The sequence below is a fragment of the Plectropomus leopardus genome, chromosome 11 (assembly GCF_026936395.1).
Source record: "Plectropomus leopardus strain MGB_pleo_1.0 chromosome 11, ASM2693639v1, whole genome shotgun sequence".
NCBI classification, from domain to species: domain Eukaryota; kingdom Metazoa; phylum Chordata; class Actinopteri; order Perciformes; family Serranidae; genus Plectropomus; species Plectropomus leopardus.
This window is the reverse complement of record NC_142186.1, coordinates 34,294,787-34,313,286: the sequence shown is the minus strand read 5'-3', so window position 1 is coordinate 34,313,286 and position 18,500 is coordinate 34,294,787. Positions and strand designations below refer to the sequence as shown.

The 18,500-nt window shown below is 40.9% G+C and overlaps 1 protein-coding gene across 2 annotated transcripts in view; it reads left to right on the top strand.

The window, feature by feature from the left end:
- The window catches only part of bbs9 (Bardet-Biedl syndrome 9), a 184,844-nt gene that overhangs the window by 33,633 nt on the left and 132,711 nt on the right, over nucleotides 1-18,500 (top strand). For both annotated transcript variants that reach the window (XM_088084690.1, XM_088084689.1), the window contains exons 9-14: nucleotides 1,558-1,687; nucleotides 5,547-5,728; nucleotides 6,361-6,437; nucleotides 6,533-6,586; nucleotides 6,717-6,819; nucleotides 18,323-18,427. In XM_088084690.1, the coding sequence (XP_087940816.1) occupies nucleotides 1,558-1,687; nucleotides 5,547-5,728; nucleotides 6,361-6,437; nucleotides 6,533-6,586; nucleotides 6,717-6,819; nucleotides 18,323-18,427 (651 nt within the window). The remainder of the gene's footprint in view (nucleotides 1-1,557; nucleotides 1,688-5,546; nucleotides 5,729-6,360; nucleotides 6,438-6,532; nucleotides 6,587-6,716; nucleotides 6,820-18,322; nucleotides 18,428-18,500) is intronic.

Genomic DNA, 18,500 nt, shown 5'->3' with positions numbered 1-18,500 from the left:
TATAACATAAAACTGTAAACAAAATTAAAACATTTAGTAGAAGTAATCGCGTAAAAGGCAGTAAAAAATCAACAACAAAAAAAACCCTGAAATATAAGTCTTCTTCTCTACTTTGTCATTTTTATAAGATTATTTTTAGGAATTTATTGGACAGCGTGTTGTGAAGAGAGGCACAAGGGAAACATGATGAGAAACAAAAAGGGAAAAGATGTCCAAAAAGTTGTTCCTGGCTGCAGTCAAAGCAGAGGATGTTGCGGTTACACAGTATGTGTCTTAGACAACTTTTCTCCTTCAAGGAATGATATCGGACACATCGGGGAGAAGAGAGAGATGGAGAGAAGCGACGGGAGGAGTGGAAACAGAGTGAAACTAGAGGCAGATGGTCGGAAAAAAAAAGATGATTAAAGAGAAACATAAAGTAGGAGAGTAAGAGCAGACAGGTGAGGAGGAAGGCAGAGAGAGGTCAGAAGAGAGCGAGCAGTGAGAAAAGAAGTTTGACTTGAACACGACGGCAGATTCCTGATGAGGTTGTAATTATAACGCTGATGCAGTGATAGGAGGTGTGTGTGTTTGCTTTGATGTGGCACTGACACACACTCTGTCATTTTGACCCCTGCGCCGCACCACCCTGCTGACCGCTGCTGCTGTATTATAACTTCAGCTGTGTGTGTGTGTGTGTGTGTGTGTGTGTGTGTGTGTGTGTGTGTGTGTGTGTGTGTGTGTGTGTGTGTGTGTGTGTGTGTGTGTGTGTGTGTGTGTGTGTGTGTGTGTGTGTGTGTGTGTGTGTGTGTGTGTGAGTGAGTGTGTGTGTGTGTGAGCGAGAGCGAGGCATGTTTGCTTTGCGTGTGGCCGTCACCTCAGATCTCTCTAGGTGGTAGCTGCTCCGTTGGTGGGAAGGACTGGACATTTGTGTGTGTGTGTGTGTGTGTGTGTGCGTGTGTGAAACATAAGTAGTAAAACACAAGTAGTATTTATATTTAATGTTTCTGTGAGTCGGAGGAGAAACTGTATATGTAACTTAAGTCATGTATGCACCTGGAAACGCTGACCGTGTCTTAAAATGAAAGATGAAAATGACAATTCCAAAAACAAACCAGAGGAAAGATGTAAAGAGATGATTTTTCTTTAACCCTTTGAAACCTGGACCGACCTCAGTTCTCTTGCGCTGCATTCAGATGCCTTTCACATGCAGTTAAAGTTAAAGTGACAAGAAATATGACCCAAAAAAGAAAAAAAAAACATATTGGAGAGGAAGAAGGTTATGATGAACGCTCTCAGCTTTACGTTTGGAAGAATTTTGAAACATCTATGAACTTTATATTGGGAACATATTGTTGTATCACGTCCTTTCCTGTGGTTTCAGTACTGTGAGCCTGACGCTCGTCCTGGAGGCTTTTTGTCTGCTCCATTAGAAAATTAAGCCAATGTAAAGACTGTAGGAGACATTAGGAAAATAATCTTAATAAGAGGATAGTTTTTTAATAATAAACAGACTGTCTGATGTGAACAGGCTCCGTTCGTCTGTCTAACAATTCCTTTTCCGGGTCTTTTTCTTAGTTACGGATGGCATGACCAACCTGTTGCTCGGCAACCACACCAACATGCTGCTGGTTTACCAGGATGTGACTCTGAAGTGGGCCGCCCAGCTGTCGTTTGTGCCCGTGGCCGTTCGCATCGCCAACTTCCCGTGAGTACAACCTCCAGCAAAACACATCTGATGCTGATTAAAAGTTACTGAACGATACAGAAAGCTTCTTCATGAACTAATCATTACTGCAACCTCAAGAAGTGACAAGATATTATGAAGTAATGTATTCTATCAAATAGATGTAAAACAAGTTGTAGATTGTTAAATTATCCAGGCGACTGCGGTGTTTGAATGTAGAGGAACATTAATGATCACGTTAATAGAAAACTTACTGGGGGAAAAATGTCACCTCATAGCTCTAAACTTTGGGCCTCGTGCAGCAACATTCTCTTAAATTTCTTTATATTTTCTCCAAACTTTCTGGAAAGAGAAAATCTAAGGAAAGTCAACTCCAGATTAACCAAATGCTCTTAACCACCCAAATTTGCTCTTACCCAGGTGTACTTGGTGACATTGAATGATATTTATGTATTTTTGAATGTTCCTGTAACATAAAACGTATTTCTTCTTGTGTTGGAAAGCAGTGTGTGGACTGCGAAAAGTTTTTCTTTGTTGGTCAGAGTGCTCCGGACCACTTATAAAAATTAGCTCTTACCTAAAAGAGAAAAGCAAAACTAAGACAACATTAATCCCAAAAATCAGTGGGTACTAACAAAATAAGAACAGATCCTGGTTACGAGCACAAATAAGAGAAAATTTGTTTGTATAAAGTTTTTTGCATGGAGTTCAATGTTCCTAAAACATCTCATTTACATTGTGTGATATTTTAACCTGGTAACAATTATCTCTTTTTTCATAACCACATAGATTACAAATCTGTAATGGAAACCCATCTAGTGTCAGACCGAAGCAGGATTCTAATGTTTAAATTTACTGCATCAAGTTTAAAGTTTCAGAGCTGCAGAATGAGCAGCTGTCACGTTTTAAATCGCCGAGTCATCAACTTAATACGTTACATTAACTCGTGCATTCACACAGTAACTTTCTGTCAACTCTCACCTTAATTAAAGTGACAGTGTAAGTTTTTATGGTAATACTTTTTAATATTCTTTAAAAGTGGAAGTAGGCAGCACATGATCAAGCATTTTGAAGTGTCATATGACACGTTTTCTGTGAACGCACTCAGAGTCGGAAGCGTAAAGAGTTAAGAGACGGATGACGACCACCGTGCTGGTCCCTGTTATCTCTGAGCGAGGCTGCAGGGTTTTGATGAGCGGCTCAATCAGAGAGAGCCTGACTCCGTTCAGACGGCTTCAGGAAAACAGCTCCCATGTGTGTTGTTGTGTTTATCAGCTTGTGAAATCCAGCGTGTGAATTTTGACAGGAAATGACCCGACAATGTCTTCCAGCTGGCCAATCAGAGCAGAGCAGGGAGGGGCCAGCTGTAGCCAATCATTTGTGTTTTTCCAAACAGCTCAATCAAACCGCAGTTTGATACAATTTCAACACAAACATGATGAGTGTGTGTGTGTGTGTGTGTGTGTGTGTGTGTGTGTGTGTGTGTGTGTGTGTGTGTGTGTGTGTGTGTGTGTGTATTTTAGATGCAGAGATAGTGTGTCATGATAGCTGTTTGGTTTAGTTTGAGGCTGTGTTGTTTTAACTCTTTGAGACCTGGATGGCATCACATTTTTTGTGCTGAGTGTAGACGCCTTTTGCAAGTAATTATGCCTTTGAACCCAGCACATATTGGTTTTATTTACTATCAAAAACATTGAAAAAAGGCAATTAGCAACTTGGCAAGAAATGTTACACAGTCACAAAAAATCAGTCAATTTAGAAAACTTTCTTTTTTTAAAAAGTTGGGGAAAATGTCCAGAAAAGTACTTTTGATTTATCACAACTGTATATTTTAAATTATTTTTACAGAATTATTATAATTTTAAGCACCTTTTTAAGGGTAATTCTCTTGTTTTTTTTTAATCCCAATGGTTTTTTATGCTAATTTCCAATTAATGTTTTTGTGCTTTTGACCAATTTCTTGCAAAATCCGGGGTATCTTTTTTAAATTGCTCTTGGCCTTCTTCCCATATTTTTGAGAGAACGTATAAAAAGGTTAAAGCACTTGATAGCTTTTTTTTTTTTCAGTGTGTTGGTGGGACAGGAACACACACACGCACACACACACACACACACACACACACACATACGTACATACACACACACACACACACACACTCATACACACACTCTCCCACAGCTCAGTGGATGTGTGTTATTTACAGCCGTCCTCCAGGAGTCTCAGCTTTGTCTTTTTGGAGGCTGTATTGAGTTTTATGAGTTAATTCAGCCGAGCTCGGATTAAATGATCATGAGCTCACTGTCTTCACCAACTTCAGGTCTTCACGAGTCCAAATTTAGATCCAATCTGAAGCAGACCTGTGGAAAAAACCAGAACCTGACAGAGGGATTTATGTGTCAAAGATAAAGATCTTAAAGCAGCCGAGAAATGTAATCTCCAAACACGCAGAGTGATGAGACAGTTTATGACTAAGAGCAAATCAAAGTAGGGCTGGGCGATGTGGCCAGACATGTTATAATGTTAAAAACTTCCATATCAGTCTATATCAATAATTATCAGGATAACTGTCCAATTATTGTGTTTTTCATGTTTGAAGGGTTGTTTTTTGCTCCTGAGTGAAAGTTGAGGAAACCACACAGTTAACTGTGGTTTAAATTATTATTTATTGTCAAAACATGACAAACAGTTCAGCTTTTCACAAATCTGAGGTAGATTCAATACAGTTTTACAGCAATTTAATATCTGTGCTCTTTCCACAGCTCTTGCTGCTTAAAGTGGAGATAGTGAGATTTTTGGGGCAGCGGCACTGATCATTTCAGATGCAGGGAAAACGCCGGTCTTACAGTCAGAAATCATGTTAATTGATCAGTAAATATCGAACAATGCATTCACTTTGTCTTTAGAGCAGATTTTATCGAACATTTATCAAACATTTGTTTTATTTGTATCGAAGAGTGTAATATTGTGATAATTACTCTTATTGTTTTATCGCCTGGCCCCCAAATAAAGTGTCTGAAATCTCATCTGGACTTTATCAGGATACAACACACTTGAAATGACACTTTGTGTTTGTGTGTGTGTGTGTGTGTGTGTGTGTGTGTGTGTGTGTGTGTGTGTGTGTGTGTGTGTGTTTCCGTTGCAGTTAAAGTGAAAGTTTTATGCCCCCTTAGACGCCCTTCGATGCAGGTGTGGAGCCAGCCGCTGCTCTAGACCTGAACTCCCAATGTGTGTGTGTATGTGTGTGTGTTTGCATTACCACCTCACTGGACCAGAACTACAACACATCTGTGACCAGTTAACACACACACACACACACACACACAAACACACACAGTTTAAATGCATTATTGCATCACACAGCATTTCCTGTTGCTCTCCTTTCCAACTCAATCCGAATCACAACCCGATAATAACCTTTAAATTCTGTTTCCTTTAACTCGCTTTGCTCGGGGGCCTCTTTTGCAAAATGACAGGAGGCCAGGGGCCAGTCCCATACATGTTTCTAGGATTTTAGGATGTTTATGATTTCAAGATGTTAAAAATTAAAAGATGTTTCAAATATTTAGGACATTTCTAAGATTTTAGGATGTTTCTTAGATTTTATGTCAATTATTGGATTTAAGGACATTTCCAGGATTTTCGTACGGTTCTCAGATTTTAAGATGTATCTTGGATTTAAGGAATATTTCTTTTTGGAAGTGTTTCTTGTTTCTAGGATTATCGCTTTAAAGCATTAAACAAACTGTTAAGCGTTAAACTGCTAATTCTGAACTACAGAAGAAATTTCAGACACAGATTACTAACAGACAGCATCCTCTCCTCTCCTCTCCTCTCCTCTCCTCTCCTCTCCTCTCCTCTCCTCTCTTCTCCTCTCCTCAGTGAGATTAAAGGCGTGGTGGTCAGCCTGGGCTCTGATGGTCACCTGCTGTGCTCCTACATGGGGACGGACCCGTCCTTCTTCTCCACGCCGAAGGTGGACGCCCGGGAGGCCGACTATGAGCAGGTGGATGCTGAGATGAAGAAGCTGCAGAAGTTCATCAGAGACGCCACCAGGACTCAGGGTAGGGGACCACTGCTGGTTTTAGAGACAACTGGTCAGATTAGATTAAAAACTCAAATAAAAGTCACTACAGCTGCACAGACCATCTGTTAAAAGTCCTTAGCAAAGATGCGATGAGGTGGTGTGTGTGTATGTGTATATGTGTATATAAATATATATATATATATATGTATATATATATATATATATATGTATATATATATATAACAAAATGAAGAAATAAAAATAACAAAAAACAACATAAATAAAAATGTAAACTGAATAAATAAACAGAAAAACTGGAGTTTTTCTGGACACCCTCCGAAGTCCTAATGAGCAAGTATGTGTTATATTTACTTATTTTAGAATGTCTTCAATAGATAACTATTAACCATTTTTTATAGATCAATAGATTGCTGCAGAATTAGCAAGTTACATTCTGTCATAAGATGTTTGAAATTAAAAGACAGTGGAGTCGGCTTTTTAGAATGCCCTCAATGAATTATTTAATTACAGATTATTTTAAGATGTTTGCTTCTGTCTGCTTCTTTTGAGAATCTTATTAGCCGCAGTTTATATGAAACATCAACAGAGGGAAATCACTGGTTCAGTGTTTTTGTATAAAAGTATTATATTATTTATAATTTATTTCAGACATCCTTCCTAAAGCGGAGGCTGAGGAGGACCTGATCGTTACAGCTGCTGTGTCCTCCAGCATGGACAACCCATCGGTAAACACACAGAGACACATTCACACATACGCAACACACATGCACGCACGCACGCACAGACACAGACTCATTGTTGTCTTTGTCTCTGTCTACAGCAAGCTCTGATCCAAGACATCGACGGTCTGCCCGTCCCTTCAGTCACCATACAGGTGAGCTGTTGCCGCACATCGATTTCTTTACATTTTTTTCTCTTGTCTTTTATCTCTGTTTTGTTTTTGTCTCCTTCACACACCTGCTGTCCCCTCGTCTTACTCTTAGAATCTGTCTGTCTCTCTGCAGGTGAAGGTGAAGGCCCGCAGTGTTGTTCAGTCCTCGAAGCTGACCGTTGGTATCCGGCCTCCTCTGGCCGTCACTCAGGACCAGTTTGTTCTGGAGCCAATGGGTCAGTCTATAACAGCTTTTCTTTGTGTGTCTGTCTGTGTGGATGATATGAGAGAGCCGTAGTTTCTCCATCATGTCCTCCTCCACAGTCTGAACACACACACACACACACACACACAGACACACACACAGACACACAGGGAGTGACTGAGTGAGTGAGAGGTGTGTGTCGGCATGTATTTGCTCAGTTCTTATCAGCCTCTTATGCTGTGTGTGTGTGTTCAGTCGTCTGGCTGTTGGGGAGACTTGGTCAACTCGACCACACGGCGCTGACTTTGATGTGAGTCACCCAGACGTTGTGTGCACGCACGCACACACACACACGCACACACCCTGCCGACCCCAAACACTGATATCTGCTGTCGGCTCATTAAAAGAACATCACTTGGCCTGTAACAAGGTGCTCTGAGCTGTCGGACAAATCTGTTCGTCCTCTGTTTCCTCTCTTTGACTCTCTCCACCTTCTTGTGTGCGAGTGTAAATTTACAGAGTGTGAAATGTAAACCAGTCATGGGAGGATTTTATCCAAACCATGGGAACACACACTCTAAAATCTGTGGCTCCAGTGGGAGTTAAACCTCTAACCCTGGCGGTGTTGGTGCCTTACTCTGCCTGTCGGTGTTCGTATGGAGCAGGACTGTTGATCACGCCTTAAGTTTGTTTTCTGTGGTCTAAACCACATTTAATTTGTTGCATTTTATAAAGACACATCAAGGATACTTTAGTGTCATTCTCACCATGAAAAACACAGAAATGCAGTACTCAGGTCTTGGTGTAATACATAGCGTCAAGTACTCAGTTCAGTACAAAAGAAATAAAGAAATGATAACTAATAAAAAGAACCAATAAAATGCATAAACATAGCATAGCTCCTGTCTTTTACACTTGCTCCTCTTGTGTCTCTCTTTGGTGGTTACCAGTTTAGAAAATGTCACTAAGGAGCTGAGTGTGAGCGTCAGTCCAGACTTGTGCTGTTGTCATTCTGTTATGCTTTGTTTTCACGGCTGTCAGCTGTTGACATTTGTCTCTGTGTTACCCTGAATCAGTTTCATTTTGTCACCTCTTTGGCGTATTTGGACTGGACTGAAACATGTCCACCACATTTCAAATGCCTTTGTTGTTACTCATTAAAAAAAGAAAAAAACACTAAAATTGAGGGCGTTTTCAAACTGGGAGACTTGATTTATGAAAGTTGCAAACACATACGGACTCCTAAAAAAACATGTTTTGCATTCGGCAAGCTGCACTGAGCTCACTTGACTTTGTGCATCTTCTCCAGGAAGCATTAAACCTTCCTGATGAAGACCCAATCCCAAAAATGCACACCCTCACCACACCGTTTTTTACATTCACATTTAAGATGAATTTTTTTTAAACCAATTTGATATAAAGCCAAACACCAGACCCGACCAGTTTGCCAAATCATACCAAGTATCTCATATGACTAGGGAAGGGGATTGTTGATTTTTATTGAAATTGATACCATTATTGAGGCTCCTTTACAATCCGAGTCCTTATCTATACCACTATTTATACTTTTCTATTATTCAGTGAAAAAATGAGGCAACAGTACGTTTTTTACAGAACTGGCTTTACTTTCAGCCAGAATAGGAAATAAATTATTGTATTTTGAGCCGGTGTCGTGCAGCAGCAGCTAATGGAGCTAAAGGAGTAAGCGGGTCCTAAATGGAAGCGGGTTTCGATCCCCATCCCTACATGTGACTCAGCAGCCGCTCCTTAGTGGAACATAATAACTCTGTATCCCAACCGAAGTCCATTACAAATGCACTTCTGTTACTTCATGTAAATAAACCATGTAGCTATCAGCTGTACACTCGAGATCAGACCGGAGACATAAACATTAAAAGATAGGTGAGAAATACTGAGTAAAATTGTCGTCAGATCATCTAGTAATTAACAGAATTATCATTGTGTGGTTATGAATCCCACTGAAGATGATTCAGTTTAAGGTCATAGGTCAAATGAAAAGATGCAGGTTATCCTGACATGGCATGGGCGTTGTCGACACTCATGTTTTGAAGTCATGTACTCGGGCTCAGAATCTGGATCAGAACCAGAAAAACGTCAGATTTTCCTCCAAAACTGCTCCCGACATTTGCTGAGACCATCATCCATCAGAGAGGAGTAGTCTCTAAGTTTCTTGAGCGGGACCAGTTATGGATTGTGAATTTATGATTTCAAGATGTGAGCGGTTGGAACGCCATCCATTTATTGTGAGCCCTGAATCAAACTGACCACTGGGCTCCCATGATTCATGATGCGTCGGCGCAGAAATGTAATGCGTTTCACCACACTGCATTCTTATCTGTACGTATACTGTACATGACCTCCAGAACTGTTAATTCAAACATGATGCGCTTTCTGCACAACACGCAGTATATTTCCTCTCAGTTTCCTCCATTTATATCCATCACATCTTTTATTTTTTATGACTTTGATTCATATTTTGGCAGATTTTATGATTCACAGGTTTTGTATTTATTACTTCTTGCATCAGTATGTCCATGTCCTTATGTCGGATATTTTCATCATACCAACATATTTTTTGACATATGTTCTTATCAAACATTTTATATATAAATTGCCCAACGCTTCAGAATCCTCATTGGTACTTTTAAAATTAATATTATGAATAATAGTACCATAGATGCTGTACATGTGACCAGTGTTGTAATTGGCTTTTTATAATGATTTGCAGACTTGAAGGAGGAAAAGAAAGATGAAAAGAAAGATCATTACATGCAATGACACAGCCTTGTTTTGTAAAACACTTTCAGCCAAAATCTGACAAAAACTTAAACACAAAGTAGCCTCCAGGAATCTAAATAAGTTTGGATTATTTCCTCTGCTGAACATTTTACTGTTTATAAAATTCAGACATTTCAGAGATCGTATCAGAGATCCGCGCTGTGTCGGAGATATACCCACTGCCAGCAGAGATCCGCGCTGTGTCATCCCCGCTACTAGCGGAGATCCGCGCCACCAGCCGCCGTGTCGGAGATCCGCGATACCAGCGGGCGCCGTTTTTAGTTTGAGGTTTTTACGAAAGAGTATTTGGTGTACTATTGATCATTTTACTTGGAAAAAGTGTTTTGAGTAGGCCTACTTCTTCTATAGCTGCCAATAGCCTGTGCTGGAGATCCACTGTGTCAGAGGTCCGTGCTGCCAGCAGCCGTGTTGCAGATCTGCGCAGTCAGAGATCCATGCTGCCAGCAGCTGTTTCAGAGGTCCGCCCTGTGTTAGATATCCCGGCTGCCAGCCTTTGGAAATCCGCACTATCAGCCACCATATTGGAGATCCCTGCTGCCAGCCACCGTGTCGGAGACCGCGCTACCAGCTGCATTGTTGGAAAAGAAAAAATTAACTAGCTTCAAAATCAGATCAGATGTGTCACTGAACACTTTCTATATTTGTTGGTACATCTTAATTTCATTATTTTATCATCATTTATTTTGATTTAAACCTCTGGAAACACATTGAGGGTGAACCCTCATTTTCAATAATGCTGAGGTAAATACAACATGCAACAATATAAAGTATTAGAATAGGAGAATAGAAGGCTTGCACAATATAAAAAACATTTTTTCCCCATCATGAAGCTAAATGGAGAAGACTGATCAACAGTAAACATTCATTACAAGATTGTATGTTTTTAGACACTTTAAAAGTCGATCATCAGGCCTAGCTTACATGAGACATTTTCTGCCTCCACCTCGGATCATGTAACATAAGTTTAAGCGGAAAAAAACTTGGTTTGTGAAGTAGTTTGCCTGAGCAGTGATAGCTGCCACGTCTGAACAGACAATGAAAACTCTGCCAACAAAAACTCAAACATAATCAAAAGTAAATTCATTGAAGAAGAGGCCAAAAGAGTGAAAGAAAAAAATGCTTCTGGAATTGGTCGAGTTGGTTTGATTCTGCAGGTTTTTCTCTTCTTGGCAGCAGCTCTCAACGTCTCGCTGTTTACACGGAAGATCAGAGGCCATGAGTCACCGCACCGTCACGTTTATGCCACTAAAGAGATGCTTTGTTTACACGGGTTTAGGTAGCGGTCACACGGGTCAGATTCAGAAGCCTCTGTCAGACACATGCGCACGCATGCACACACGCACGCATGTGCGCACACACAGACACACACACAAACTCAAATAACATAAATACTTTCACATTCATATCCACGAACATATAACCATAAACGCATGCACATGTCACTCTGTTTAAATATAGACACGCACACACTTGAAGGGAAAGAGCGGTGTGTGTGTGTGTGTTTATGTCACGCTCTTTTGTCTTCCTGCTCACAGAAATCTGGCGCTGGCTTCCACTCGTCAATCAACAGCTCTCTACTGCGAAACATGAGAGCCACTGAACACACGCACACACACACACACTGACACACACACAGACAGACACACACACACTTTTCTCTTCTCTTCCTCCCCTCTCTCTTCTTCCTCTCCTCCCTTCGTGACTCCCTCATTGGCCTGCTTTGGCCCAAAAAGAACCAGGAGGCAGCAAGACCACTGTGTCCAACCCTCAGGACTCAAACGGAGTGTTTCACATCCGCTAGAGTCCTGGAAAATTAGGAATAAATAAATTAAAGGAGGCTGCGTGAGTTTTGGTGAATGCTGGAACTTGGCTCAGAGGAGCTGGATGTCAGAGTTTATTCTATGATTTGGTTCAGAAAGTCTCACCCTGCTTTATGGACTGCAGAGGAAGTGTCGGAGCTGCAGATTAAATACTGCCGGCTGTAAACTCTATGTCAGTGCAGCATGTCCGTAGATGTAAATCATGCACAAGTAAAAATGCAAAAACATTTCACAATATAACTTACATCACCAGGAAATGTTTAATTAATCTTATCCCTTTGAAACTTGAAGCAACATCACTTTTCTTGTTCTGCTCTCAGACGCCTTTGACAAATATTTAAACCTTTGAACCTTAAGCAAATTGGTGTGATTTTGTTCAAAAAACATGAAACAAAAAAGATAATAAGCAGTCTACATTTTTCAAGAAATTAGCAGATTTAGAAAACTATTTTTTAAATCTAGGGGAAAAAAAGCTAGGGGAAACTATATTTATAACTAATTATTGTAATTACATATTTAAATGTTTTTAAAGAGTTGTTACAATTTTAAGCACTTTTTCAATTTATTTTTTTCAGTTTTTAGGCAATATTTTTTGTACTTTTTACAAATTTCTTGCTAATTCTAGGGTCATTTCTAATTTTTTACTCATTAACTCCTTCCCGTGTTTATGAAAGAAATCAAGTCAGTTTGCTGAGGTTTCAAAGGTTAACGCCACTGTTTAGGTGCAAAGAGCTAGTTCAGCTCCAGATGAATCGACAGGAGACACAGTAGACAACACAATAAAACACAGGCAGGCAGTTAGTAAAACAACCAAATAAGAGGATGGGAGCTATCTGTCAAGATAGTCCTTGTTTTTTTTCCTCATCTGTTCTGTAAAAAGTTGGCTCAAGGCTTTTTCACACCAAACATTGCATTCCCATTGCTAGTGAACAAACCTCATGAGTCTGCCTTTCTAGCTTTTATGTGTGTATGTTGTTATGTTGGTGTGTCGCTCGTCATGTGGCTGGTGAAGAGGTAAACAGTAGACAGCAGCAGGGACAGAGATCTGTGAAAATTTTTCAGTGGTTTCTTCTCTTTATATATCTCTGACTGATTCAGTCTCTCTGTCAAACTCGGTACAGATGTATCTGGTTCGGTGTTTTAACTGCTTAGGAGGAGATGGATAGTAATTACTGACGGCGCATTATTGGATTTCATTGCTTTAAGAGCTGAAATTAGTGTGTTTACGCAGGTGTTGTGGTCCCATAAATGCTGATTGCAGCCAGAGGCGATAAAGTTTATAAGTTAGAAGATAAGTTTATTACACAACTCCGTTTGTGGTATTTGTTGTGAATGGTCATTATATTTTGTTATAAGTCCTTGAAAAATCATGGAAAAGTTTGGAAATCTTGTCAGTGAAAATGTGTGGGACCCTTTATTATAGTGTTTGTGGTATTTATATACAGAACTCTCCAGTTTCTCCTTCACTCTGCATTTGCTCTGATGTGATTTGATGACTCATTTGAACCTTTATTGTGTGTAATATAAACAGAGCCAAAGAAAAAGAGCAGATACAAGGAGCTGCGACAAAGCAGCGAGTGTTTGGGGGGAAATGTGGCCGTAATTTAGAGAAACACAGCAACACCAAGAACAACAACACTGCTGCTGTGACAACTGCCCGTCTGTTTCTCATCATCACTTTATCTCACACACACACACACACACACACACACACACACACACACCCTCACCTGCTCACTTTCTGCTTCCCACACACTCATGTATCTTTACACACACAGTGATACACATCAGACTACACACAAACATTACTTTGTGTGTGTGTGTGTGTGTGTGTGTGTGTGTGTGTGTGTCATGTCAGTTTTTTTCAAGTCAGTTTTATTTATATAGCCCATTATCACAAAACAAGGTTTTGCCTCAGAGGGCTTTACAGTGTACGACATGTGTCTTTGATTCTCCTCCGTGTGCATCCACACTTGTCTCCGTGTGATGTGTGTGTGTTCAGTGTAAGCGCAAAAGGGATTTGTCACAGAGTGCTCAACAGAAAACAAAGCACAGTAAAAGTGGTGATGTCGGTGTGTGTTTGTGTGTGTGCTGCTCAGTTTGTGTGTGAGGAGGGGAGGAGGGGGGAGGAAGAGGAGGGGAGGTAGCGCCTTCTGACTTTTATTGTTATTCCAGTTTTTATTCGTCTCAGATGGCGGCTCAATCCCCCCGTTCACCACACACTGCCTCCTTTGTTCTCTCTCTCTCTTTCCCACTCTCACTCTCTGCCTTTTCCTGCTCTCTCCATCTTTTCTCTGCTTCCTCTCTTTTATTTGTCATGCTCTCCCCCAGCGTCTTTATTTTTTCCCTCTCTCCTCCTCCACATCCTCCTCTTTCCTCTTCTCCCTCTCTGTCTTGTTACCGCTCATCTTCTCTTTTTTTGTCACACACATTCACACTCATCAATCACACAGAATCAGTTTCATACTCATGACTGACTCTCAAACTGATGCTCGAACAATTTGTAAGTTCAGCAGAAAAAAAGTCATTTTTTGACTCACCAGCCAAGAGAGCTCGTAGATGAAATCCACCAGCCAAAAGAATAAAATTACTTTTTTTGTTACATATCAGGTCAAGTCAGTTTTATTCATAAAGCCCATTATCACAAATCACAATAGATTCTGTAACTCAGATTTGGGGTGTTTTTGTGTTTCCAACATGAACATTTTCCATTTGTGAACACATGGCGCACACAATACACACTTAAAAACACACACACACACTCAAGTTACAAACAGGACAATGATAGTGTAGTACCTATTGAACTAATATCTGTGGAATCAAATATCAAAAACTGTAAACTTTCTTAATTTGGCATTGGGCTGATTTTTATTTTCCCTGTTTGAATCAACAAATCTTTGCTAAAAATGTTAATGTTTAAGTTGCCAAACGAAAGCTTGATCTGAATCAGGAGATAGGTTTAAAAATAAAACCCCTCATGTTGGACATTTTATCTCTGAGTAGAGATCAGGTTTGTTGTGTTTAGGGACACGACCTGATCCTGACCTGTAGAGGTCAAAGGTCAGTGTTTAACACCTCACCGCTGGTCACTTCAGATTCCCCTGTTTGCCTCTAAACATGACAAGATGTGTGATTTTGTACACTCACACACACCCACACACACACACGGCCCATTTCCATCTCCTTGTGCGGTATAGATCGCCATCTCCACCCCTCTTGACCTTTCACCTCTTCCAAACAGGCAGAACTTGGTTTAACCTGAGCTGTCAAGTACTATAACCTGAGGACAACTCTAGCACTGCAACACACACACACACACACACACACACACACACACACACACACACACACACACACACATACACACAGAAAGGAAACCTTTAACCAAATAAACCAAAATAAAACCAAATAGCCAACATACCGTCTCTGCTCTTTGCTTTACTAAATGAAAAAATGATGCAAAATGATAAGCAGGAGGGTAGAGTGCATTTTAAGGTCATCATCTTACCAGCTTAAAATAATAATAACATTGCTTGCCTTAATGTTTGTGCTGCCATGAAGATGCAACCCACAAATGTGTCATGCTCTCATTAGGTGGGTTTCCATTCACATTTGCACAAAAATTAAGCGTTATTTTCGAAATGTGGATTAAACACAATTGCCAGATGACTGTGTTTCCACTGAGTGATGTTCTGCCACTTCTCCTCTGGTGATAACATCTGAGTAACCATGGCAATGGATGTTAAAAACATTAGCAGCTTTATTTGTATTGCAGCCACCGCACTAGCCGTCATTATTTACAATCCAAGGCCACGCAGGCGTGTTATGGAGCCATGATGGAAAGGCGAGCCTCTCATACATGGTAGCGGACACGTATGAGGGATTTCTGGGAGGTGATAGTTCACGATTTCACAGAGGAATTGTGGGTTCAAAATTTCTGGATGATCCACTCAGTGGGCGAAAACTGGTAACAAGATAGAGGAGAAGTTGATAAAAGTGGAGCAAGAAAATGAGATTAGGGCTCGTAACCTCTCTTTAGAGAAAACAGAGGGAGAAATATGGGAATAAAGAAGGTGTAGAAGTAAAAAGCGGTGACCTTAAGTTAGAAAAACAGAATTTAATGAGGGGGATAAGAAAGTAGAGATGGAGAAAGTTGTGGAAAAAGGAAGTCGTGGAGAAGGAGAGGCAGTGAATCGGGGATTTCAGCGTCCTTTGTGGCGTTTGTTTTGGTTGGCGCTGGTGTTAATGGGTTAATGCGCCTGAGAACACTGGGACCAGTCTGAACGGCCTCACTGGGTGGGACCTCCAGGTCGCACATGTTACCTGCAGCTCCTGACCTGCTCGCATGGGCCTGAATGTGTAATGACAAGCTGGAGAGGAAAGAGACAGAGATGGATGGAGAGAGAAAAGAAAAGAGGAGGAGGAGGAGAGGAGGGATCACTTTGTGTCTTCTTTGGTGTTGTTTGTTGGTCTTAATGGGCCTGGGAACACTTAAAGCACTTAAACCAGTCTGACCAGTTTGACCTTGAGGTCACGCAGGTTAAAAGCCTTCTGCTGACAGACAGGATGACAGGGAGAGAGAGAGAGACGGAGAGAGAGGGAGCAAGGAGAGAGGTGAAATGAAGAGGAGGGAGAAAAGAGGGAGAGAGAGGGAAAGATGAAAAGATGAAACAGGGAGGATGAAGTGGAGCACAGTCATGAGTAACTGCAGAATTTCAATAGTTATGAAGCCCATATTAACAAGGTAAAACAGTTCCTCCCAGATTGTTTTGATTAGGAATCAAAGGACAGAAAAAAAACTGTGAAGTGGATATGCCATCGTTTTCCATCATAAAATGTAGCCAAAATTTATTTTTATATTTATTTAAAAGTTATTTGGCCCCCTTTCTGGGAAGATAGCATGACTTGGATGGTACCTCTGGATTTCAATAGTGGTATTTGTCTCCTCATCTGACTCCAAATAAAGAACATTACTTATCAGAAATGAGTATCTGACAGATTTATTGTTACATTTTTGAACTTTCAGTGTTGATTTGATTACTGGCCTTAACAAATCCACCATCAGTCAGACTCCATTGGGTATAGAAGAACAGATGAAGAGGAGGAGAGGAGGTTAAGAGGAGGCTGAGGGAGAAGAAGGAGGGATGGATGCTAGGGAGGAGAGAGAAGTGTGGGAGAGGAGCGGAGGGAGGAGGTCACGCTGTCGGGGCGTCTGACAGAGTGAGGAGAAAGTCTCTGTCTGCTTCTTATCGTTAATCTTCTCCTCCGTCTGTCAAAGCGTACGAGTCCTCCTCTCCGCTTTCATCTCCTCTCATCCATCTCGTCTCCTCCTGCTCCGTCTGTCTTCAACCCGAGAGGCCTCGGCTGTGTGTGTGTGTGTGTGTGTGTTTTGAAGGTCAGCGAGGTTTAATTTAATGAATACATTTGCACAAAAACACAGTGTTATACAGTCATAAATAAACATTTTCAAACACATACACACAGTCTTCTTACTTTCAGTCATTACACTTTCTCCATTAGGACACACAACGCGCGCACACACACACACACACACACACACACACACACACACACACACACACACACACACACACACACATACTTGGGGTTCAGTCACCTGTAACAGGCAGAGCTCAGGAACATCACGGCCCATTACACCACCACCCCACCCTGTGTGTGTGTGTGTGTGTGTGTGTGTGTGTGTGTGTGTGTGTGTGTGTGTGTGTGTGTGTGTGTGTGTGTGTGTGTGCATGAAGCCATTAGCTGTAATATATCCTTTCCTCTCCGTCTGTATTTGATCCATGCTTTTCCTCTGCAGCTTGTTTGTGTCTCTGTGTCTCTCTCTCTCTCTGTTGGTTTTGGGGTATTTGGAGGGAAGCTACAAGTCATCGCCCCGCTCTCACAGAGTTTCTGTGTGTGTGTGTGTGTGTGTGTGTGTGTGTGTGTATGTGTGTGTGTGTGTGTGTGCGCGCACTTGGATTGGAGTTAAAGTTCTGGTTACTGTTGTTAATCCTCTGTCCTCACCTTGCCTGGAGATGTTTAGTATGCGTGCGTGCGTGTGTGTGTGTGTGTGTGTGTGTGTGTGTGTGTGTGTGTGTGTGTGTGTGTGTGTGTGTACAGTAAGGGGTCTGGTTAGTTTTGGGTTCTCTGTATCCTGTCGTGTCCACACCTCCAGAATGCTGACTCTTTAAGTTTGTGTGTGTGTGTGTGTGTGTGTGTGTGTGTGTGTGTGCGTTTTGTTTCCTCATCTATCGTTCAACGTCGGAGTCAAACTGGAACTTCTGTTCTCAAAGAAAATGACATTAACAGTTGTAATAACACAAATGACTTAAAGGGGAACTGCAGTGATTTATAATGTCCTTCTATACAGTTTGGGGAGAAATGGGTCAATCTCTTTTTACAGTGCATCCTACACTTCCCATAATGCAACTCAGTCGTCTTTCATTAGACCATCCCCGCCTCCTTAATCCCTTTAAAACTATTTTCTGTTTGCTTATTTTATCTGTTTATTCATTTCATTACTTATTTGATAACCTAGTGTTTAATTTTATTAAAATGTTATTATTTAATGATCACATGAGAACTTTTCGTTCTTTTCATGTGTTGCACAGCTGAAATGACAGTAAAGAATCCTTGAACTCCACACCTCCGGTTTGTAACGCAGGCATTATTTGAATTAAATGACTTCAAATGTGAAAGCATTAATGTATTTTATTTCTCAAACTTTTTTTAATATATATTCTAAAATAATATAATGTAAAATATAAAATAAAGATGGGCAGAGAACATCAAATTTTTACATTAAAGAAAAAAAAGATTTTTGATAAGTGAGAGATACTCATTTCTCTATTTCAGGAATGCGTTTCACTGATTATCTTTGCTTTCTCTCTTCAGGTGTCGGTTCCTCTACAGTTGTGATGTTTTCCGCTTTCCTCAACGGCCACTACCCCGCCGCTGACCTCACCGGAGACATCACCGTGTCCTACAGCTCACCCACAGGTAAACGCACGCACACACACACACACAGGTTTCCTGTTGGTTTCCGTGTGTGCTTGTTTAGTTCCCATCAAAC